Source organism: Coturnix japonica, chromosome 18 (genome assembly GCF_001577835.2).
Source record: "Coturnix japonica isolate 7356 chromosome 18, Coturnix japonica 2.1, whole genome shotgun sequence".
NCBI classification, from domain to species: Eukaryota; Metazoa; Chordata; class Aves; order Galliformes; family Phasianidae; genus Coturnix; species Coturnix japonica.
In genome coordinates this window covers 9,123,419-9,146,209 of record NC_029533.1, presented here as the reverse complement: position 1 = coordinate 9,146,209, position 22,791 = coordinate 9,123,419, and the positions used below count along the sequence as shown (strand labels likewise).

Below are 22,791 nucleotides of genomic sequence, written 5' to 3'. Positions count from 1 at the left end.
AGCGGCGGTTGTAGCGCGGGGCTGCGATAAGAAACGAGCCCAGAGCGACAGGAAACACGGAGCTGCTGCTGCGGCCCGTCCCGACAACAGCTGCGACCCACAGAGCGGACGGGTCCTGGGGGGTCTGTACAGCCCCGCACAGCCCCGTACAGCTCCGTACAGCTCCGTACAGCTCCGTACAGCCCCGCACAGCTCCGTACAGCTCCGTACAGCTCCGCACAGCTCCTGCAGCGCCGGCACAGCCCGGCTGAGGGTGGGAAGCAGCGCGGAGCCAAGAGCCGCTTGTGCTGAATGTCCGGCATTTTTCGCAGCCATGAGCCGAGAGGCGGCAGCTGATGCCATTGGTGGGAAGCCGGAGTTATTTGGGGAATGCTGGACTCCGCACCATGAGAACAGCAGGGGAGGAGGTTGGTTTTAATTTAACAGGCCGTGTTTATTCTTCCCCTCTCACCTTTGGACTGTCTGAAATGTGCGGCCCGAGCGCTGGGAGTTGGAGGGGGCTGCGGGCTCTTCCCCCGCTGCGTGCCCCACATCCCATTCCCCGCCGTGCTGTACGGCCGCCCACGTGGAGGGCCCGGGGCAGGGATTTCTCACACAGAGAAAAACAGGCAGATGCAAAGCCTTGAAAATATCCAGCTTTAATCTGTGCACTTGCAAAGAGGGACCCGAGGGGGGCGCGGGGGTGAAGGGGGCTCTGGGAAAGGGGGGTCCTCGTGGGGATGGATGTGACCAATTGACCCCAAGTGCATCAGAGTGGTGCCCTCTGCAGCTGCCCTTGGCATCTGGAGCAGCACACCCAGATATTCCCCGTCTCCCTGCCCCGTACAGCACAGTGCCCGGGGTGTGATGCCATGGGCCACTTCAGCCCCATCCACAGCCCAAGTGATGGGTTTGTCTGGAACGACTGGGAAGAAAAAAGCTTTTCCCTCAAAGGGAAGTAAATAACAATAGAAAAGCTTCCAATTTCTGCAGCTGCAAGAGGGGAAAACAAAGCTTTTCCAAAGTGCTGCGTGTACTGGAAGTGCCCTCAGCGGCCACCGGGTGCTCCGGGGGTGTCTGTATGTGGTGCCAACTGCAGCGGGATGGACAGGCAGGGACACCCCAGCACATGGGCCGGGCTGATGCTGACAGCGTGGTTGGGGCACTCGGGATGATCCTGGCACAGCCCCACAGGGCAATGGGATCCAGCCCTGCTCAGAGCCCTGCAGGAACAGAGCCGTGACCCTCTGCTCCACCATGGGCAGGATTTGGCCCTGCTCCTCCCAGCCCACCATGCCCAGGGCAGCCACTCCGTGCCCATCCCCATCAAAGGAAGGCGCAGCAGCTGGATCTCTTCTGCTGCTCCTCAATGTAGTCGTGGATCTGGAAGCGTGGCTCCTCTGGCAGCTGCACCGCTCTCTGCTTCAGCTCCCTGGGGACAGTGGGGACGTGTCACCCCTCAGAGACACCCCCCGCACTGCATCCCACCCAGCACTCACCGGGCAATGGCCAGAAAGGCCAGTTCCACATTCATGCCGGTCTTGGCGCTCGTCTCCATGAAGGGCACCCCATATTCCTGTGAGGGCAGCACAGACCCATTGGAGACCAGCCCCAAAACAGCACTCTGAGCTGCACCCTTTGGCTGGACGAGGTCTGAGGACAAATGCCATCCCCTCTCTGCTCTGTCCCAGTGCTGTGCTGTCTGTGCTACACAGAGCATGGAGCACAGGAGGTGACACAGCCGTGAAGTCCCCAAGCTGTGTGCCAGGGCCTGGAGCACATGGTGTGCAGCAGGGAATGTGGCTGATTAGGTTCAGGTGTAACTCACCCTGGCCAGTGAGGCTCCATCCTCTGTCCTCACCATCCTCTCACTGTTCACATCGGCCTGAAAGAGAGGGACAGCATCACCACTGTGCCTTGTCCAGCATGGGAGGTGTGGGGGCTTCCAGGAACTCCAGGAGCTGGATTCAGTGAGCCAGGAACACGCAGTGCCCGGAGGAGAATGCAGAGCTCATTGAGCATCTGACACCTGTTGGTGTCTGGGATAGGGAGCACTCAGTACCCAGGAGCACATCTGGTGCCCAGCATCGGGGCAGCCTGTACCCAGGACAAAACCCAGCTCCCAGTTGGAATTTGGGTTCGCAGAAGCATTTGAGACCCCAGGAGACAATGTGGGACACAGCTGGGAATCTGAGGTCTGGGGACGTGCATCCAGGACCCAGCTGGACAACCTGTACAACATCCCAGACTGGGAGCATCCATACTGGGAACACCCCACACCCGGCGCTCAGCCCCGTGCTGCCCTCCACTGGCTGCTGGGAACACGGCCTCCTCCAGCCCCCAGAACTTTGGGGTCACCTCCGTGCCTGGGAAAGCCCGGCAGGGAACCCCGGAGCCCTGCCAAGTCATGGAGGCGGCACGTCAGGGAAGGGACGGTGTGGGGTGAGGTGGGACCCTGGCCATACATGCACCTTGTTTCCCAGTAACATAAGGACCACGTCCTGCTGTGCGTATTCATGAATCTCTGTCAGCCATGCCTGTGGGGACAGCAAGAACTGCACTGAGGCGGCGCCTTTGCCCCGCACAACCCAGATGTCCCCAGGCACAGGGACAGACACCCTCGTGACCCATGGCAGGCAGTGGGGACACTCACACGGATGTTGTCGAAGGACACTTTGCTGGTGATGTCGTAAAGCAGGAGCAGGGCTGGAAGGGGCAGAGGGCGCAGATGCCGCAGGGCAGCGCACGTACGAGGCTCAGCCCCCGCCGACCCCAAACCCACCTTGGGCATCCCTGTAGTAGGCGTGGGTCACGCTGCGGAACCGCTCCTGTCCTGCCATGTCCCAGATCTGCCGGGAAATGGCCGCGGTGAGGGCGGGAGGGGGCGGCTGCAAATTGCTCATCCACTCCCAAAACTCACCTGCAGCTTCACCTTCACCCCATCCACTGCCACTACCTTGTTCTGCAGGAGAGAAGCACAGGAGCCCGTCAGCATGGTGCGCATCCTGGAGACGGAGCTGCCCAGTGCAGGGCTCTGCATTCTCTGTCCCCCTGTTCAGGGGATGGAGCCGAGCTGCCCAGGTTGCTTCAGATGTTATTCATCTCCCAGGAGCTGCTGGTTCCACAGGTGAGCCAGCTCACGACACTGCAAACCCCAGACACACCGACCTGCCCCACAGCTCCAGCCCCACGCCTGCAGCCATCGCCACGGCTGTGGGAGGTCCTGCATGATCTGCATATTAATGTGTACTTGTTTGTATGCTTGCTCGCTCTTATGATGGTTGCCCAATGTAAATCTTTGCTCACACAGCACTGTGCCCTGGGAGCTGCTCCTGCTCCAAACCCCATTCCCACCACCCCCAGCACTGGGGTGAGATCCTCTGGGCAGTGAGTGGGGAAGGTGGCTCTGGAGGTGAAGCAATTGCTGCTGTGAATGCAGAAGCACGAGGACTTCCCTCTAGAGGCTGGTGCAAGGGAAAAAGCAACTTGCCCAAAGGGTCTTTCAGGGTCTTTTACAGAATGGCACTTGGAGGGATAAAGAAGTGGATAAAAAATTTGGTTGCCCGGAATTGTATGAAGTGGAAATTCAGGCAAGAAGGGGATGGCAGCAATTGAGGGATAGCACAGAAAATGTGATGAGAGAAACCCAGAAGTGCCTCTGGAGGCTGGAAGCTGCTGATGGGCAGCGTGCCGCGCTTCCTTCCTTTGGCAGCGGCTGAGCAGGACGGGCTGTGAGGCGGCACTGCAGCCAACCCGGCGTCAAGGGGGAGGGGAGGTTGGATGGGTCTGATGGCCTCAGCAAATGAGATCTGCCGAGCAGAACTCCTAACGGGGAATGCTGGCACACACACCCAGAACTGGGGCAGGCTGCCACGCTCTCACCCGGAAATCTATGCCCACGGTGGCTATGAACGTCCCGGAGAGAAAGGCTCCGTCTTTGAACTGGAGCAGGAAGCAGGTTTTGCCCACGCCCGAGTCTCCGAGTAACATCACCTGCAAGATGGGTGCGGGGAGAGGTGTCAGCAGGGCCGCCCCACTGCCCGACCCTGCGTCCCTCTGTCCCCAGGGCACATCCTACATCTGTAGGGCACCCAGCGGTGCAGCCCCACGGTGCAGCCCCAGGGAGAGGAGCAGAGTGGAGAGGGGAAGGGATCTGGTGGGGATGCAGCACTGAGAAGCGCCTCCTGCCCATCTATGGAGCATCTCCAGCCTTGAACCGGCCACGGGTACAGGGCTACATGAGGCAGCCCCATACCCCACAGTAGGTGCACTCAGCCCAGGAGCTGGTGCATTGCTTGGGCAAACCTTGCTGGATTCCCAGGGCCCTGCCTGCCACAAACACCAAAGCAAACAGGGCGCCTTGTCCCCTCCTGCAAAGCAAACAGGCCCCAGGCAGGCACTGCCTCACTCCATCCCAGCACAGCTCTACACACTGCCCCGATTTTGCATTCCCCTTGTGCTCATCCACTGCAGCCCTTTCCCACACTGCACTGAGATGCTGCTTCTCTTGCAAAGTGAACCCCTGCTGCTCCTTCCTGTCCCTGCTCCTTCCCAGTGCAGTGAGATGAAGCAGATGACCCCAGGTTTCCCCCCAGCCTCCATTCCCTCATTGTCTCCCACCTTGCCGGCCAGCTCATAGTCCTGCAGAGACTCAGGGGGGGTCCCGTTGCCCCCCGCTCCGCTCATGGGTGTGTCGGAGCGGAGCTGCGGAGTCCCGGCCCTCCCTCCTCCTCCTCCTCCTCCTCCTCCTCCTCTTCCTCCTCCTCGGGCAGCCCCTCCCGCCGTGTTGCGCCCCGGTCCTGTTACCGCCCCACGCGAGATGAGGAAGAGGAGGCGCAGCCGGATCCCTGCCCCCAGGGAGCACACAGGGAGAAGGGACCGCTCATTCCCAGCGGAGCAGCCACCAGCCCCACAGCGATGCTTCAGCATCAGAGGGGGCTGCGGTTTGCAGGGTACGGGCTCCCCCTGCTCACCCCGAAGCCCACCCTGAGGGTGGGACACTCCAGCACTGCGCCCCCCTCCCCCCATCCTTAGCCCCGAGGCGCAGAGGAAGCCAGCAGAGGCCGTTAGCAGGAAGCCACAGGCTGCGGCGAGATGCTGCGCCTGTGTCTTACACAAGGTGGGTGTCGAGGTTCCTGTCCCCCTGCGGGACCCTCAGGCAGCCCCCAGCGTCCTCCACGGCCCTTTGGGTCACCTTCACTTCATGCACAACCTGGGAAAAGCCCAAGTGTTGGAATGGAAGAGGTCCGGCAGGGATGGCCGGGCACGGTGCGTTACCTGAATGTATCTCTCAGCAAAGCCCCATCCGACCGCACGTGTTCGGGCTGCCGGGGCACGGCAGGCAGCGCCCATCGAGGAGCCCTCAGCCCCTCCGACTGATTTATGCCAGGACCACCCGCCCATCCCCACAGCATTCCTTCCGACCCCATCGTGTGCCGATCCCAGCGCTAATCCGTTGGCCCCACCGGGATCAGACACTGCCGTGTGAGCCCACGGAGCAGCGTCCCCACTCCGCTCCCCCAGCCCGGGGCGGGCGCTGCGCGGGGGGTCCGATGGCAGAGATACGCCCACAGCAGCAGCACCTCCAGCTGCAGCCAACCCTTCCTCTGCCCCTCGGGAAACGCCGAGAGATGGAACCTGTATTTCCAGTCTCGTAACTGCTCGGGCCGAGCGGGGGACTTATAAGTTCTGTTCGCTGCGTGGCCAGGGGAGAGAGAGCCAGCCTGCCTTGCCCCCTCCACGTGGGGCTGCACACGAGGTCCTGAACGTGGGATCTGCTCCCCGGGACTGGAGCCGTGTGCCAGCCCTGCTGCCAGCCCCGCGGCAGCGCTGCAAATAGCTGCTGGATGGAGGCTGAGTGTGTTTGCCAGCACTGCTGCCATCTGCCTGAGCTTCCAAGGGCCAGGAACTGCACAGCAGAGCACGGCCAGCTGCTGTGGGACCACTCGGTGAGCAGCTGTCCGGGAGCAATGGGCACAGCACCACTGGGAGCAATGGGCACAGCACCACTGGGAGCAATGGGCACAGCACCACAGTGGGTTTCACAGCATGAAACCTCCCTCCACCCCCAGCAGCCCCAGCACAGCTCCTGGCAGCACGCAGCTGGCTGAGCTCTGCTCACAGTCACACAACCCCCTGCAGTTCTGCACTCTTAGCATCACTGACCCCAGTGGAGCCGTCCCCTGAAGGCACACGGTGTTACTCAGCCCGGCACCGACTGTTTGGTCCTTACCGTAAACCCGATGCCCACAGTGGCAGAGAAGGAGCCTGGAATGAACTTGCCCTGGTCAAACTGGACCAGCAGAGACGTCTTCCCCACACCGCTGTCTCCAACCAGGATGGTCTGCGGGAGATCAACAAAGCGACATCAGCACATCGGGACGGAGGGTGTCCCAGCCCCGGGGCACAGCACGAGGCTGAGCCGCAGGGTTTGGGGAGGAGGAAATGGGAACATGTTTCCGGGGCTGCAGCAGATGCAGCGGGGGCGGCAGTTGCAGCCCGGCCCTGAAGAGCCGCCCGGCCGAGCCGCAGGTTGTTCCACAGGCCGCTCGCTGGGCGCTGCTCTGCGGCCAGGCGGCTCGTCCCGCTGCTCTCTGTCCTTTGCCGGCTCCTTCAGCCCCACCGCCCACCTGGGGACGGACCCCCAGCGCTCAGTGCCTGCAGTGCATGAGCTCTGCCCCGGGCTGAGCTCCGGGCTCTGCACGTGGGAGAGGAAATTCGGTCTGCGCAGCCCTGCGAGAAAGGGGGAACCTGGCAGCGCTGGGCCGGGTCCAGCGTGATTTAATGAGGAGCGTCTCCCCGGGCTGCTGCACACAACAGCCGCTGCGTGTTGTCAAAGCACGGAGCCTTTCTGGGGCAGAGCTGCCCTCACGCTGCATTAACGCTGTGACACCGCAACGCTCTCGTTGGCGGCGCTGCATTTGAAGCAACGTGACAGAGCCGCAGGGTCCCTCTGCCCCCCGTCCCACCGTGCAAACCCCCACAGGTCTCCTCAAGGGGCAGAGCTGTTGTCAGTGCTGTGCAGACGGCAGAGCCGGGCACTGCTGTCACCTCCCGAGCTGCTGCTCCACATCCCAGACAGCCCCTGCTCCCACCAGCCCCGACCTTTCCTTTCTGTTCAGTGCCTGCCCGCATTACCCCAATCCCAGGCCGGAGGGAGACCAGCCGTGTGAACACAGACACCTCCCACCCTTCTCTGCCAGACCTGGGTGTTGCTTGCAAAGCTGTGCATGCAGACGTTCCCATCCTTTCAGGAAACCGAGGCACTTTGAGCAATTTCCCAGGGACAAGAGTTAAAATAAACACTCTGCTGGCAGACTTCTTACTCATAAGTGGACTTGGCCCCATCCTTTGGGATGTGGGTGTTCCCACAGCTGCAGCCATGCCTCCACCATGCTCCGAATGCACTGTGCCGGGCAAACTGACCCCACAGCCCCACTCCATCCTGGCTCAATTACAGAGGGATGGAAGCAAGCTGCAGTGAGCACCAGCAGGCCTCAGGGCCCAGGATTTAGAGCACTTGTATAGAAGGCAGGCTCCCTATCTCTATAATTTAATGGAGGGTTTATAGCAGATCTGTAGTAGAGAAAACTCAGGAATTGCTTCAGGAGTTAATCATAGAGAGAGCTGGACCGCATGTGCCAGGAGAGCAGCAGCCCCTGCAGCAGGAAGCCCAGCTGGGAAGGGGAGCATCCCAGTAGTAGTTAGTGAGCAAAGAAGATATTCTGGGTCAAAGCGCCTGGAGAAGAGAGGTCTTACACGGCTGTCAAGGCAGCTTAGAGAGGTGCAGTTCCAGTGCCAGCCGAGTGGTATGAGACAGGGATAGAGCATGCACGTGGCTTTAGATTGCTCTTTCAGTTCAGTTTGGAGCTTAAACATGCAGTGGCTGGACCTGAGCTCAAACTGCAAACTGCAGCACACTTTTCAGCACACTTGGAATGTGATTCCTTGGTCAGAAACTGTATCTGCAGAGATATTTTCTGCCTCACATCCCAGGAGCAAGAGGAGACTTGCTTCTGCATGACAAGCAATCCAGCCAGCAGCGGCAGCAAAATCCCAAGGGAAACAGCAACTGCGGGGTTGGATGGTTATTTGCCCAGGCAGCTCCTCCACCTGGAAACTCATTTCCAACAGTGTTGACTCTTCACTGCAGCAGCTCCGTGCTGGAGAGGAGAAGGTTAAGAGTCTGCAAAGAGTTGGAGTTTCTTTAATCATCCCTGGAGGCACGTCCCGTGTTCTGGGTGCACAACAGAACTGAGTGCGGTAGTAATTGGTATTTTCCTGCTAATCAAGGGCTGGGCATTTTGCCCCGAGTAAAGTAGGATTTAAAATGGGCAGATCTGAGATGAGAATTCGACTGAGCTCCTCCCTGTGCTCCATCTCCCTGGAGGTGCCCGTGCCTGCACAGTCACACCTGGGACTGCAGGGAAGCGGTGTGAGGACAGACAGAAGGAGATGCGAGGATCCGGCAGAGATCGGCACCTCCCGCATTTCCTGGCGCTGCAGCGCGGTGCCAGGGCAGGGAGCGGCTGCTCTGCTCCAGCAAAGCTTTCTGCAGACCCTGGGGCACAGCCCGGCTTTGCAGGGACAGCAGCAGCTCCTGTCATCCACCACGCAACGTGGAGTTATGAAACAATCCCAGGGACTCCGCGGAAAACAACGATTTTAAAGCACGAAGGAGAGGAGCGGAATCTCGTGGCGCTCAGCTGTTCCGGGGCAGGGAAGTCCCACCTCCTTCCTGTGGCCCCGGCGGGGAGCCCCGGGGTTCGGCTCCGTCCGAGCAGCGGGAGCAGCCGGGCGGCTCTGCGGGCTGTGCCGCGGGGTTTGGCCCCTTCCCAGCGGTTCCTCTCGTTCCGCTTTGCAAGAACATCGCCGAGTCTGCAGCCCCCCCTCACCGCAACCCCACTTCGGGACCGAGCCCCCCCGGCGGAACGTGGCGGCGGATGGAGCCCACGGGGAAAAGAGGGGAGAGAAAGAAGCGGGACGGAGTTTGTTTGCCAGAGGAGTTGAAGCAGTCACCCGCCCCGGCAATGACTCTCACACCTCCCCAGCGAACCCCCCCATCACCCCCCACCCCGCGCACTTGGCAGCTCCTCCGAGCACGCAGCCCCACCTTGTGCAGCAGCGCCTCGTTGTAGCCGGTGCCCTCCGAGCCTGCGTTGCGGGGCTCCATGGCCGGGCTCATGGGCCGGCTGCGGCCGCCGGGGGGGCGGGGGGGGGCGGGCGTGTCCGGGATGCGCCGCTCCTGCAGCACCGCGGACAGCGGCAGCGCCGCCTGCAGCACCGCGAGCAGCGCCCGGATCCGCTCCGCGCTACGGCGCGGTCCCGTCCAGCACGGCCCGGTTCGGTTCGATCAGCCGCTCCTTGGAGCAGTGCCCGGCTCCTCGCCGCTGCCGTGCCCGCCCTGCCCGCAGCGCTCCCCGGTCCCGGGGGGGGGAGGCAGCAGTCCGGCCCGGTAGCTGGCAGGGCCGTGGGATCGGCACAACCGCTGGTCCCGCTCTCGTTCCTTCTCCCACCTCCGCCGGCGATTAAATTGCGCCCTGACCCGCAGAGCACGGCGCTCCCAGCCCGAGCGCTGTGAGGTGCCTGGCCATCCCGGCAGCTTCCATTTGAAAGCACTGCGTTCAGAAAGCAGAGGTAGGAATTTGCTTGGAGAAAACAAACAAACAAACAAACAAACACCAAAACTAACTCAAATCAAGTGAAGAAACAAGAGGGGATCTGTACCTCGACCTGGAGGTGAAAGTATCTAATTGAAATCCCCTTATTGACAGCTCTCATTAGAACAATCTGGTGCTTCTGATTAGACTGGAAACAAACAAAGCTCTGCTGGGAAACTTATTTCAGTTCTATTTCCTCTGTCCCCTCCTTCCGGAGCAGCAGACGGCCCCGAGCTGGAGGAGCAGACCGTGTTTCCAAGAGCCATCTGCACCCATTAAATTGCTGGTTTACTGTCTGTGCCTGACATTGCTAATTATATCTGCCCATTAATTCCTCTGACAGCAGAGATGGTTCTGCCCGGTTGGAGGATTGGCAACAACAGCAAGAAAAAGAAGAAAACCAACCCGGTGTGCCAGGGGGGCTGGGGCTGGCCAAGGTCAGGAATCCATCCCCAACAAGGAGTGAAGCCCCCAGAATAGCAGCGGGTCTGAAGCTGCAGCCCTGCTCACTTCAGCGTGGGGATTCCTGGCACAGCTCTGCTGCAGGAAGGGCTTGGAGGACGTTCTCTGTCTGTCTCTGTTCCAGCAATATTTGTTTCCATTTCCTGAGTCATGAAGGAGAGCAGTGAGGAGCAGAGGAACGGCTGCGGGAAGCACACAGCTCTCCAGCAGCATGGACGGGTGCTGCTCCAAAGGCTTTATGGCACTTTATGTCTGATGAGGACCTGACCCGTTACAGATAAGGGGTATCAGCAGCTTAATTGGGCACCCAGGGCACCCTCTGTCCATTACACAAGGACTGTCTTTCCCTACCTCAAAAGATAAAATAAAATAGAACGCCGACCTTCCCAGCCCCTCACAGACCTGAGCAGAAGCTCCTGGTGTCTGCAGAGCAGTTTATGGTCCTGTGCAGGTGCTGGGCAGCTGGAATCAGTGCAGATCAATGAAATGAGAGGAGATGAGCTGCAAATGGCAGGAGCGATTTCAAGTGAACCTGCCTATTGCCTGGTCTTGCTTGTTGGCAGATCATACCTCTCATCATCTGCTTATTTGTCTGTTTGCCCTTGGAAGGTTCTGGAAGGTTCTGGGTACTGGAAGGTCCGTGTCCATCTTGGGAGGTCCTGCTGCACTGTCTCCCTTTCCCACTCCCACTTATTCTCAGCTGTCCAACCCCATTAATTGTCTCACTGTCCCCTGAGCTGTTTGTGCAATGCTCTGATGGGGCGGTGTGAGCCCTGCTGGAGCTGATGATGAGCCCTGCTGGAGCTGATCCTGTTTTCCAGCCTTTCTGGTTAAGGAGTCAGCCTAAGGCACAGCCCATAGTAAGGCCTTCCCTGCAATGCTGTCTGTAAGGATCTCGCTTTTGCTAGCTTTGCTAAATCAGCACATTTGAGGATGATTTGGGTTTACTTTGGGTATCGGGGATGGCAGCAGAATGTAGTGCCCAGACGGTCTGTGCTCCTCCAGCCAAAGAGCTGCGTCAGCAACTGTGATGGTGTCTGTCTGCATCGACCCCATCCCACAGCCACCAATCGGGGGCTGCAGGATGGACTCATGGCCAGCAGCCGCTCTGCTCCAGACGTGGCTGAGATGGAAGCAGTGCTTTGTGCCTGTCAGGATGCATCAGCAGGCACGGAGCAGTGCTTCAGCAGCGCTGCTTCTCTCAGGCAGCAGCTGCCCTGCACTGCTCTGCTGCTCACCGCCTCAGTGCAGGACTCCAGCCCTTCTCTGACCACATCCGTCCCAGAAACCAAACCTGAGACAGAGAAACGGGGGGGAAATGATGTTTCTTATCTAATGAGAATAGCACGGATGTGCTTGGAAAATTGCTCCCACGATCTCTAACAAAGCAGCTTTCTGAAGAAACGCTCCTGACTGCTTTCAGGTCACTGAACCGCTCTGGGAATTCTCCATCAGCAAATGCCTTTGTAGGCATTCACCCCATGCTGTGTTCCAGGCAGAGCCGCTGCTGCTGAGCCTTTGCCACACCAGCAGCACGTGCAGCTGCTGTGCCCCTCCACGTGCAGACACAGAGCAGTGCAGGGTCACTTTCTCACTGTCTCTCCTGCCCAGTGGTTCCTGGTCAGCTCACGCCTTTTTTTGGGTTGTGAAGAACTCGGGCTTACCTCATAATTCAGTGTTACAGTATTTCAGCATCTCTCATGTGCAGCCAGCAGTCATTGCCCTACATGCATTGGGGCTTGCGCCTGTGCTGGCACTTCTGCATGTGCTTGTGTTCATTCTGGTGCCTGAGCTTCTCCATCTCTCCAGTTCAGGAGGATGAGGAGTTGCAGAGCTCCCTCTCCCAGCACAGAAGGCCTTGCCCTGCAGTGTGGGGTGAGGTCCCCCTGTGCCACCCCGCTGTGCTCAGTGCATGATCTCTGCATCCTCACACCCCTCAGAGGAGGCTGTGCTTTGCCGCATCCCCTCCCTGATGACTCCGAGCACGAGGCCCCAGCCCCTCAGGTGAGTCAGTTTGAAAAATGACCCTCAGAGGCTCATTTCCCACAGCAGAAAATCTGCAGCCCCGGGTTGAATCTCCCCCACACAAAAATAACCTGAGCAGAGCCATGTGCTGTAACTTGGTTTGAACGAGGAAACCGCAGAAAAGCAGAGCTGGAACCAGCTCAGCATCCTCTCACACTCCCTGTGCAGCACACAACGCACACTGTGCTCCTGGCTGATGCCCAGGGCAGAGCAGGAGGATGCGGGTACGGCCAGGCTGGGGTTGGCTCCTTCTCCCAGGTGAGGACGGGCAGAGCGGGCACTGCAGGGCTGGGGCTGCTGCTCCCCCAGCTGTGGGTTCCCCTCTGGGTGTTAGAACCGAGGCGGTCACTCGTCCCTGTGGGGTTAAGCAGTCAGCCAGGGCCCCCCAGTAAGTGCTGGTTTCTCTCTGCCATATGGGAGCACCTCAGGGGAAGGCGGCCTGCACACTGACCTGCTATTTCTCTCCCTTGTTGCTGCAGTTTGCCAGGCTCTGGTTGTGCCCAGGGAGGTGAGCGGCCAAGAGGGGGAGACGCTTTCCGTGCGCTGTTGGTACTCGAGGGGCTACGAGGGCTACAACAAGTATTGGTGCCGCGGGGCTGCACGGGGCTCCTGCCACAAAGTGGTGGAGACTGCAGGACGAGACGTGCCACGCCAGCACGGCCGCGTCTCCATCACAGACAACCACATCTTCTGCGTGGTGCTGCTCACGGTGCAGGAGCTCTCCATGGAGGACGCTGGGAGCTACTGGTGTGGGGTGGAGCGGGCAGGCTGGGACATCATGGAGCCGGTCACTGTGAGGGTGACACCGGGTGAGTGCTGGCATCGAGTGGGCTCGGGTTGGTGCTGGGCAGAGCTCTTCTAGGGGGCTGCTGGGCTGTGCCAGGAAGACACAGTGATGGGATGAGCAGCCCCTCGGCCCTGCTGCAGTTACATCAGTTGGCACCGTGTAAAGCAGCAGCAGGGCTGGCTCTGCTGCTCACAGATGGATGCAGAGCACTGGAGACCCGTGTAGGGTTATGCAGCACTGTGGCCAGGTCAGGGCTGCTGCTTGGGCTCCAGCACAGACTGCACACGGGAAGGACGGAAATCCACTGCCTAAAATCAGCAGCGAGAGCCACAGCTGAGCCACAGTGCTGCAGCCAGAGAGCCTGCAAGGCCTCTGAAAATGAAAGCAGGGCTGTAACACAACATCTGAGTTTGTAGCTGAGGAAATGGGGCAGATCCAGCCCCTCCAGCTTTGGGAAAGCTCTGTTTCATGGCTGTCAGAGAGATGCTGGCAATGGCATCCCACAGGGATGTGGGCAGGGTAGGGGTCAGAGCTCACAGCTGAGCTGTGGGGGCACAGCTCCCACCGGGACGGTCCCTGACACAGCCATACCCACAGCTCCCAGCCCTGAGCCCTGGATCTCCAACACCACAATGGAGTTCCCCCATGACACGAATATCACTGCCACAGGGTGAGTCCATGGGCACGGCAGGGAGGGCAGTGGGGTCACAATGGTGGGGCACCACATTCCCTGGCCTGGTGGATCATGGGCACAAGATGGAGCCCGTATGCTCTGGGGCAATGCAACAGCAGGGATCGAAGCGTGATCTCAGGCCGCTGGCCCTGCTTGGTGGTCCATCCCACAGTGCAGGGCTGCAGAAGGAAAACACCCACCTTCAGAAGGGTCGGCAACAGCCCCCCTCCTCTCCTCCCAGCCTCTCTGGGCCATCCCTGCAGGTCCTGCTGCCCCCCGTGGTGCTGCTGATCCTCCTGGCTATGGCTGGCTCTGCTGGGCTCATCCATGTCCTGCAGAAAAGGAGGAGGAGGAAGGAAGGTAACGGCACTGGGGCATGAGCTGGGGGTCCCTGCCCAGTGTGGATGAGGCACAATCCCAGCCTTGTCCCCCCTGATAAATGTGAGCTCTGATGACCCTTTCTCCCTGACCCCAGCTCTGCAGAAACCCCAGGGAGCAGCAGGAATCACCCAGCTGTGCTCAACGTCACAGCAGCACCTTCAGGTAAGTGCACGACCAACCCCTGGAGCCACGGACCCCCAAACATCCCCTGCAGCTCCAGGCTGCTGCGGCTGCACAGGGGCAGGGCTGGAAGTGGTGGGGACACGAGTGGGGCTGTGACCCACACTGCGGCCTGGTGCTGGACAGGATACCAGGGACACACCACCACCTCGCTCCAAAGGCCCCGCAGCCCCCAAACAGCCGTACCCTACTGCAGAGCTGGACAACACCTATGACAATGAGCTGTACCTGAGGAAGGTGAGAGCCCGGCCCAGGTAGTGCTGGCAGCACAGGGAGGTGCGTGCAGCACGGGCAGGGGCAATGCAGGTTGGTCACCCCCCAGGGCACCCACATTGACAGCAGTGACACAGAGGAGCAGCACAGTGAGCCCGGGGATGATAGAGTTTACATCAACAGCTGATGCTCAGAGAGAAGAGGATTCCCTGCAGTCCTGATGGGGAGTCACTTGTGGGCATCGCTTCGGGCTTTGCTCTGTGCCGGGAGCAGCGGTCCCTTCCCCTGTCCTTACTGCAGTCTTAGCAGCCACTGGGCTCTGACCCTGCTGCACCCCAGCTTCCCTCCTCTGCTTTGCTGCCGTGGATTGAGTGGTGCACCCAGGATGGGAGGAGACCAGATCCCCGTTCCTTTGGATGCTGATGCACGGGGTGTTCTCCTGGCTCATCAGCATGCAGGTTCCTTCAGGTGTATGTAAACAGCAATAAAGAAATACCCTACAGAGCTCAGTGCAGAGGACATGGGGCAATCCGGTGCCTCTGCCTGCAGGATCCTGCAGGTGAAACAAGGACCACAGGACACACTGATGGAGCTGGGGCCGTGTCAGTGAGTGGTTGGGATGAGCAGGGAAAGGGGAATGGAAACTGCAGAGGGAGAAAGGGAAGCCAGAGTGAACGGGGATGGGGCGGCAGATGAGGTTTCACTGCTTCCCCATGAGGTTTATCAGCAAAAGCATGCTGGCAGTTTCCAGCCACATCTTGTACTTAGAACATTCTGCTACATACAGTGACCTGAGGCCACAAGGGTGGGAGCAGTTCACAGCCACTACCCCAGGTTCCTGGGAACAGGGGCAGGAGCAAAATGCAGAACTTCCTCCTTCTGTGCTGGTGAGTGGCGTGGGAGGGCATGGGGAAGATGGGCAGGATGGGAAGGAGCTGCCCCGAGGTCTTCTCAGGGGCACTGAGGAGGAAAGCCAAGGGGAAGGTCACAGCCACAGCCGTGCTGTGTGCAGACTGTTCGGGTTCTGAAATTTTGCTGGAAACATGTAGAGAGAAAAACAATGTCACCCAGAAACCTCATTTGTGCCAAAAGAAGAACCTTCCTGGGGCAGCAGGCACTTCTGCTTGATGAACCAAACAAAGGCAGCGCGCTCACTGTGCCAGCAGTGAAGGACCTGTGTGGGGGTTTGGGCCGAGTCGGGGTCTGCGGGTGGCACAAACCCCTCTGCTGGGACCCCAAGTCCCTCTGGGGCGCTGGGATGGGCACCAGGCTGGAAAGCCCTCTGCATGTTGGTGTATTGCTGGAAACCGGTGGTGGTTCCGGAGAAAGATCATGAGATCAGAGTGACTCAGATGGGAGGGAGGAAGCAAATGCCTTTAAAAAAAGACATACGGAGTCTCAAGCAAACACTGCCCAGGGAGACAGGCTTGGGAACACATGAGCACATGCCAGCCTGCCCCATCCACCGGGAGCTCTGTGATTCGCCACAGGGAAAGGTCTGTGGTAGGAGAGAGAAGCTGAAAAATGAGGATTATCCTGGTTTGGATGTTTTTCCCAGGTAAGTTTGGGTCATGCTTGGGGTCAGAGGAGGCAGAGGGGTTGCAGCCATGCAGCAGGGATACCCGCCATGCTGTGGGATACAGCTCAGATGTCACCATCCTCCCCTGGTGCCTGCAGCTCCCGGACAACTCCAGCCTACACTGCCCCTCGTACTGCTGCTATTAGAGGCTTCTTCTGTCTTACTGCCATGCTTACTGGGAGATCTGTTCTTGAGGCTGGGGACATCTCCCAGCACTGGCTGAGCTCACGGCTCCTCTCATGTTCCCTGCAGGTGCCTGGATGGTATCGGCTCCCTCGCAGGTGACAGCCCATCGGGGCAGCTCGCTGTCGGTGTCCTGCAGCTACCAGCTGGGCTACAAGCTCCACTCCAAGTTGTGGTGCAAGCCGTACTTTTTCAAGATCTTCTGCACCTACATGGCCCAAACCAATGGCTCAGAGGCGGTGGTGACACAGGGCAGAGTGTCCATCAGGGACAACCACTCAGCACTCACATTCACGGTGACGATGAGAGATGTGACACCGGAGGACGCGGGCTATTACTACTGCGGGACAGGGAAATACCGGTGGCAGAGGCAGTGGCACAGAATCAAGGTGCTCGTGTCTGAGGGTAAGGCAGAGGGTGACCAGGACTGGTGCTGGAGGAGGCAGAGGGAGGATGGAAAGCATTGCACAGAGCAGAACCTCTCCCTCGCTCCCTGGCAATGTCTCTGCTGCTCTGAGCCCACCCTTTGGGTTTCCAGTTCTCTCCAGGAGAGACCCTTCTCTTTCTCTGGCTCCTGGGTGTGCCTGCACCACATCACAGCAGTGATGCTCTTCTCTTGCACAACATTTCTCCAAGAAGAATATAAACATTCCATTTCAGAGCACTGTGCCATCAGTGCTTCCACTGTGGTTTTTTCTGCAGCTCTCAGCACTTTCCGTACGCCCACAGGGATGAAGCTGACCCCGAGCAGCAGAGCTGGGCTGGGTGCTGGGCTGGCACAGGGTGATGCCCACAGCCCTTAAGGGGCAACGGACCCCCTCTATCTCCTCCAAGGTCCCTGGGTGGGGGTCTCTGGGGGCAGGACGGGCTGTGGGGGTCCTGCACTGACTCTGTTTCTCTGCACTTGTTTCAGCCACAGCTGAGGCCGGTGATGTGCACCCATCGGCAAAGACAGTCCCGTCCCCCACTGGCTGTGAGGAGCCTTCAGCACTGTGAGTTGGGGCTCGGGGTCACATTGCCTGAGGCTGCTCCCAAGGCATCCCGGAGGGTGAGCAGGTGGATGCCGGGCACGGGGATGTTGCAGCCCACATCTTCCTTGCCCAGACCTGGTACAAGCTCTGTCACTATCTCACTTCTCCCCAGGTCCCAGCTCGACATCACCCTCCTGCTGCTGCTCATCGGTGCGAAGGTGCCTGTGATCCTGGCCCTGCTGTGTGGAGCCGTGTGGCTGAGGAAGTGGCACAGGGGCTGCAGCCCGTGGGAAAACCTGCAGCAATCTGAGAAGTCCAGCAGCACCGCAGCACCGGGCAGCCCGACCCCCCAGCAGCCCGACCCCCCGGCAGCCCCACAGCATCCTTCTGTTCCCCTTCCCCACGCCCTGCCAGGTCTGAGCCACTGGAGCTGCTCAGCATCAGGCAGCTCTGTTCCTGCAAAGCCTCAGCCCCTCCTGGTGCCCCCCAAGTTGCTCGAGGGAAGGGCTGCTGTGCAGAGATAGTTTGTGCTGAGCTGGAAGTGCCAACAAAAAGCAATTTTGAAACAAAGTCTGGGTATCCTGCAGGTGTCGTCTTTCTGTCTGTCTGTCTCCAGCACTGGCTGGGGCTCCATGGGCTGCTGACAAATGTGCAGGGCTGTGCTGCTGTGTGGGGAGCCCCCAGCTTTGGGGACACGGTGTCACATGGGAGCCCTGCACTGCAGCCTGACTGCGCTGCCCACGATTTCAGCCCTGCCCCACACACCCACAGCTGGCTGAGCCTGGGAGCTGCGTCCTTCCATGGGATGAACACCCACCTCCTCAGACTGTCCATCCTAAGCCCAGAGCTCACAGCACACCTATCTGCAGTGCTGCTTCCTCCCCTCACTGCGTCCCATCCGTGGCTCCACATCCACCCCCTGCTGATCTCCATAAGGGATGGTGCTCCTTTCCACACTCTGTGCTCGGTGGCAGCAGGAGCAGTGCTGCCATTTACGTGGGGCCTTTCAGTGCACACTGAATCCTCTCCCAGTACATTCTGAGTGTCACAGACGATAGCTTGCCCAAATAGAGCTGTGGGAACCCCATCAGCCTGATGGAACCTCGTTCCATGGCTACACTGAACCCGACCTGTCAGCCAGGGCAATGGCAAGGGGTGGGAGGAACTGGAGCTGAAGGTGGACGAGAACTGGGGATGGGGGAAGGCCTGGAGAGACACGACTCGGGGAGAGGGGTGCGATGGGTGAGGGCAGTGTTGGGCTGGGAGCTGGGCAGTGAGGCACAGGGTGTGAGAACTGAGTGCTGCCGGTGACAGAAGGATGAAGGAAATGAGCCAAGAGCAGAGGAAACCAGAATTGCACATTGCAGGCTGACTTGTGCAAGTGACCGGCCATGAGTGAAGCAGAAAGGGGAAGGCACAGCCCTGAAGGACAGGAACAGAGCACGATCTGCAGGAGGGCTGCCCGGGGTGGAAGCACAGCCGGTGGGGCCATGCGGCTGCTGCTGCTGCTCTGCTGTGCAGATCTGTGCCTCCCCGGCTGGGCGCTGCGGGGACCCAGTGCCGTGACAGGGTACATCGGGGGGACACTCTCGGTGTCCTGCTCCTACCAGGAGGGTTATGAGACGTACCCGAAATACTGGTGCTCCCCTGGGACACTTACCAGCTGCTTATATAACACCGACATCGTCATCACCTCGGAGCAGCAGCCCTGGGTGCAGCGGGGCCGGATCTCCATCCGGGACAACCGCACGCAGCGGGTGTTCACTGTGACCATGAAGGACCTGACTGCAGGGGATGCGGGAACGTACCTCTGTGGGGTGCAGAGACCCATATGGCAGCAGGATGTCACCAACAAGGTGTGGGTCATCGTGCTCTCAGGTCAGTCCCTGCCCGTTCCCTGCCCGGCACCAGAGCTTTTGCCCCCAGACCCACAACCATCACGTCGGGGCAGGGCTGTGAGATGAGCTGGGAACGGGGTGCAGAGATGGGAGCGTCGGGAGCTGCTCAGTTTGCTGCACGCTTTCGCAGACACAACACTGCGGGCTGACACTGCGCTCCCTCCGACCACCGCACGGCCGCTGCCAGTGGGGACGGACGCTCCGATGGGGACGGACACCGCTCCGGGGACAGACACGGCTCCAGGCCGCCTCGGTTCGCCGTCCGTGTTCCCGGTGCTGGCGGGGCTGCAGGTGCTGGCGCTGCTGGCCATGGGCACAGTGGTGCTATGGCTGAACCTGCCGAGTGGCCACCCGCAGCCCCGCAGCCTCGCGCAGTTTCTCCCCGCAATAAAGCTCCGCTCCTGGCCCCCGCCCGGCTCCGTGCTTCCCTCCGGCCGCCGCGAGGGGGTGCAGGGGGCGGGGGGAACCTCTGGGCCCGAGTTCCAGCCTCCCGACGGGAGCGGTCCCGGAGGCGGCGGCACGCGGAGCTCCGCTGCTCCTCAGCCTCGGCGTCCCGCAGCCGGTGGGGCCATGAAGCTGCTGCTGCTGCTGCTCTGCTGTGCGGAGCTGTGCCTCCCCGGCTGGGCGCTGCACGGACCCAGTTCCATGACGGGGTACATCGGGGGGTCCCTCTCGGTGTCCTGCTCCTACCAGGAGGGATATGAGACGTACCCGAAATACTGGTGCCACCCTGGGACACTTACCAGCTGCTCATTTAAAAACTACATCATCACCTCGGAGCAGCAGCCCTGGGCGCAGTGGGGCCGGATCTCCATCTGGGACAACCGCACACAGCGGGTGTTCACTGTGACCATGAAGGACCTGACTGCAAGGGATGCGGGAACGTACCTCTGTGGGGTGCAGAGACCCATATGGCAGCAGGATGTCACCAACAAGGTGCAGGTCATCGTGCTCTCAGGTCAGTGCACGTGGGGCTCCCCATGCCCAAGGAGAAATGCCAGGAGCAGGGCTGTGGGATGCAGCCACGGGGAGGAGTTGGGCCCCAACATGGAGCTGCCCTGGGATGTGTCACCAGGCTGTGCAGGCTGCCACCATGGTAGGGCTCTCACCATGGTCCCTTTTTGTTGCCCCAGCTTCAGTTGCCCCCTCCCTGCAGGGCATCACCCTGTTCTCATGCTCCGCTTCCACCCTGTTCTCATCCTGCTGCCTCTCCCTGTGCTCCCCTGGCCCATATATTGTGCCACCACGGGGTCCCTCACTCCCACCCCATTTCCCACCGAGGAGCAGCAGACCCCCAGATCAGAGCCATACAGGTACCACCGCTGGTGTGTGTGGGGACGGGGGGGCTGGGACTGCTGGGCCCCGCTGCAGCCCTGGGGAGGGGGCTCAGAGCCTCAGCCCTGGGGCTGTGTGCGCTGTGCAGAGGGGACTCTGGGTCCCCTGGGGTGACACTGAGTGCATCACCCCCGACTCTCCCAGCCTGCAGTGTTTCCCATGGTGGCAGGCAGATGTGCTGAGCACTTCCTGTTCTTTCACAGCACTGCCTTCCACATCAGCCATTCCCTCTGGCCCCATTTCAGGCCCCACGTGGATGTCTCCCCAGCAGGAAACTACAAAGCAGACCGCACACCCCACTTCCCCCGGAGACCTCAGTGAAGGGCAGTGAGTACCACCCGTGGCCTGCGCTGCCTGGCGGGCTCAGACCTCCTGCCTTTGCCTTCAGAAGGTGCCCTTGTGTCCAGACAGCTGCTCTGCACAGAGAGAAATGTGGGACCTGTCACAGCTGTGTGAGAAGAGAGCTTGGGCTGCACCACTGATCCCATTTCCTTCCCCATATCGAACAGGGGCTGCTTGCTTGTGGGAAGCCACTTATGCGCTGAGCTGGGTCCTGTTCTGCTTTGCAGTCACTCGTGGCCTCACAGGGGATGTCCAAGGGCAGGATGGCAGCAGCAGAGCTTCCCCTCTCCTCTGTCTCTCAGAGGTGATGCAAGACGTGGGCAAGGCTGAGGTTCCCATCAGCGTGTACAAGGGTGATCCTCTAAACCAGTCCCCTTGACACAGTGACCGTGCCTTGTTACTGCTGGCAGCAAAGCAGGTCACCAAACAGGGCATCCAAAGCAGAGCAGAACTAGTGGCAATAGGGGGTTATTGAAACACTGGAGGTGCTGCAGCTCTCAGAACGGTGTCTGCTGCTCCTTGCAGGCCAAGGACCGCCTGCCTGCTTCCCTTGCTCTCCAGGCAAGCCCTTTGCCCACAGAAACTCTTTCCTCTTGCAGGTTGAACATAGTGATGGACATCCTCATCCCGTGCATCGCGGTGGTTTTGTTTCTTCTTGCACTTGCTGCTGTTGTTCTGGTAATTCTGTCTCGGAAGAGGAAGAAGGGTAAGCAAAGCTGGCACCTGTGCCTTCTGTGCCCCTCTGCTGGGAGATCTGATGCAGTTTGGTGCCAGGACAGGGAGGGGTGTCGGGGCTGCCATTGTTCCAGTGGGTCTGTGTTTGCTGCAGAGCTGCTTTGGGTCAGGAGCTCTGGGTTCCTTCCTGCTCTGCAGTGAGGTTGGCTGCAGCAGCGCAGGTTTCACACGCTGCTGTTCCTCTGCTTTCCCTTTTGTCTGACCATGACTGTATCTCACGCAGCCCTCGCAGGAGCATCCATCGAGATGTGCAGCACTCATGGCACAGCCAACGCGGTAAGGCAAACAGCACGGGGAGCTGTGTGGGAAGTGCTGCACTCTGTGCCACCATCCCAGCACTGGTCACGGAGGGCAGTGGGATGGGAGCTGCTGGAAGCAGGCCCTGACTCTTCTCGGCTGTTTGCAGGAGGTGCTGCAGTATGTGGATATCAGCCATGTGGGCACGAAGCAGAGGCAGCTGTACAGCAACGTCAGGGCTGCCCCTGTATCCCTGCAAACAGACACCGAATATTCCGAGGTCAAGAAGCCCAGCCAGGTGGGAAAGCACAAGGCAGCAGCAGGCAGAAACCCCACCTGGGGGCTGTAATGGGTGGACCTGGTCTGGGGCAAGGACAGGTTGGATGAGCGGGTTACACGTGGATGATAACCAGATAATGAGGGTGCCCTCGTGCTCTCTGGTCCTTTGGCTGCTACTGGGCACCTGAGAGGGATGGAAGCGGCTCCAGCTGTGTGGATGTTCCTTGTTCTTTATATGTATTTTTCCTTCTTTTCCCAGAATTTGGCAGTGAATACGGAGACCCCTAATACCCAGGTGTGCAAAATCCCTCTGGAGGAGCAGGAGCAGCTCTATGCCAACGTGGTTCCCAGGCAGCAGCGTGCAGCACAGTGAGGATGGGCAGCCAGCGCCGCTGTCTGCTGGGGCCGATGGCAGCGGGAGCTGCTCGGGACACCGGGACCCACTCGGGGGCATCGTGACGGAGCTTTGGGCAGCCAGGAACCAACTGCGCGACAGAGCGGCTGCTTTCACAGGCTCCGGTGCTTCTTTGGAACAGCCCAAGACAGGAAGAGGTTGAGCAAGAGGGGATAATAACATCACCTCCTGCGCTCAGGGACCTCGTGCCCAATGTGGCAGCCGTGCAGGGAGCACGGACTAGTCCACGTTGTGTGTCCCGGGCTCAGCTGGCACAGCCGCTCCCGTCCGCCCCGCGCCCCAGCTCGGTTCATCACTGACCCCTGGGCGCTCACCCGACGCGCTGCTCCCCGCGGAACGTCGCTCCGTTCCCATTAAACAGCCGGTACCCGGTGGATCCGTCGCACGGTTCCGTCTCTTCTCTCTGCGGCTCCGGACAGAGACGGCGGCGCCCGCGGGACCGGCCGCATCCCCGAGGG

At 60.1% G+C, this 22,791-nt stretch overlaps 4 protein-coding genes across 6 annotated transcripts; 3 read left to right on the top strand and 1 right to left on the bottom strand.

Annotated features, from left to right (window-relative positions):
• Positions 1-622: 622 nt before the first annotated feature.
• Positions 623-9,796, bottom strand: RAB37 (RAB37, member RAS oncogene family). 2 transcript variants are annotated; one of them, XM_015880351.2, is made up of 10 exons: positions 9,706-9,796; positions 9,092-9,596; positions 6,212-6,322; positions 2,900-2,941; positions 2,762-2,828; positions 2,633-2,685; positions 2,451-2,516; positions 1,808-1,864; positions 1,479-1,555; positions 623-1,411 (listed from the first exon to the last, which is right to left on the bottom strand). In XM_015880351.2, the coding sequence occupies exons 2-10, from the start codon at positions 9,161-9,163 to the stop codon at positions 1,306-1,308; spliced, it is 651 nt and encodes a 216-aa protein (XP_015735837.1). In that variant the 5' UTR covers positions 9,164-9,596; positions 9,706-9,796; the 3' UTR covers positions 623-1,305. The 2 variants fall into 2 exon arrangements, with proteins under 2 accessions (XP_015735837.1, XP_032304138.1); XM_032448247.1 differs by lacking the exons at positions 623-1,411; positions 1,479-1,555; positions 1,808-1,864; ... (1 more) ...; positions 9,092-9,596; positions 9,706-9,796 and adding exons at positions 3,862-3,972; positions 4,600-4,937 and having other exon boundaries at positions 2,448-2,685.
• A 190-nt stretch (positions 9,797-9,986) lies between these two features.
• On the top strand, positions 9,987-15,559 carry LOC107322374 (CMRF35-like molecule 1). The gene is given in 11 exon segments (XM_032448328.1): positions 9,987-10,075; positions 12,041-12,104; positions 12,205-12,253; positions 12,256-12,330; positions 12,333-12,383; positions 12,605-12,934; positions 13,510-13,582; positions 13,758-13,945; positions 14,061-14,128; positions 14,273-14,383; positions 14,469-15,559. Coding segments are annotated over 11 exon segments (1,176 nt in total). The 3' UTR covers positions 14,547-15,559.
• A 136-nt stretch (positions 15,560-15,695) lies between these two features.
• On the top strand, positions 15,696-17,678 carry LOC107322375 (protein CD300H-like). The gene is made up of 4 exons (XM_015880356.2): positions 15,696-15,917; positions 16,191-16,526; positions 17,035-17,113; positions 17,265-17,678. Exons 1-4 carry the CDS (start codon positions 15,884-15,886, stop codon positions 17,614-17,616), a joined length of 801 nt encoding a protein of 266 aa, XP_015735842.1. The 5' UTR covers positions 15,696-15,883; the 3' UTR covers positions 17,617-17,678.
• Positions 17,679-18,395: 717 nt separating this feature from the next.
• Positions 18,396-22,714, top strand: LOC107322373. 2 transcript variants are annotated; one of them, XM_015880354.2, is made up of 7 exons: positions 18,396-18,970; positions 19,121-19,948; positions 20,571-20,652; positions 21,267-21,373; positions 21,626-21,678; positions 21,809-21,937; positions 22,178-22,714. In XM_015880354.2, the coding sequence occupies exons 1-7, from the start codon at positions 18,484-18,486 to the stop codon at positions 22,289-22,291; spliced, it is 1,800 nt and encodes a 599-aa protein (XP_015735840.1). In that variant the 5' UTR covers positions 18,396-18,483; the 3' UTR covers positions 22,292-22,714. The 2 variants fall into 2 exon arrangements, with proteins under 2 accessions (XP_015735840.1, XP_015735839.1); XM_015880353.2 differs by having other exon boundaries at positions 18,399-18,970; positions 20,529-20,652.
• Positions 22,715-22,791: the final 77 nt, after the last annotated feature.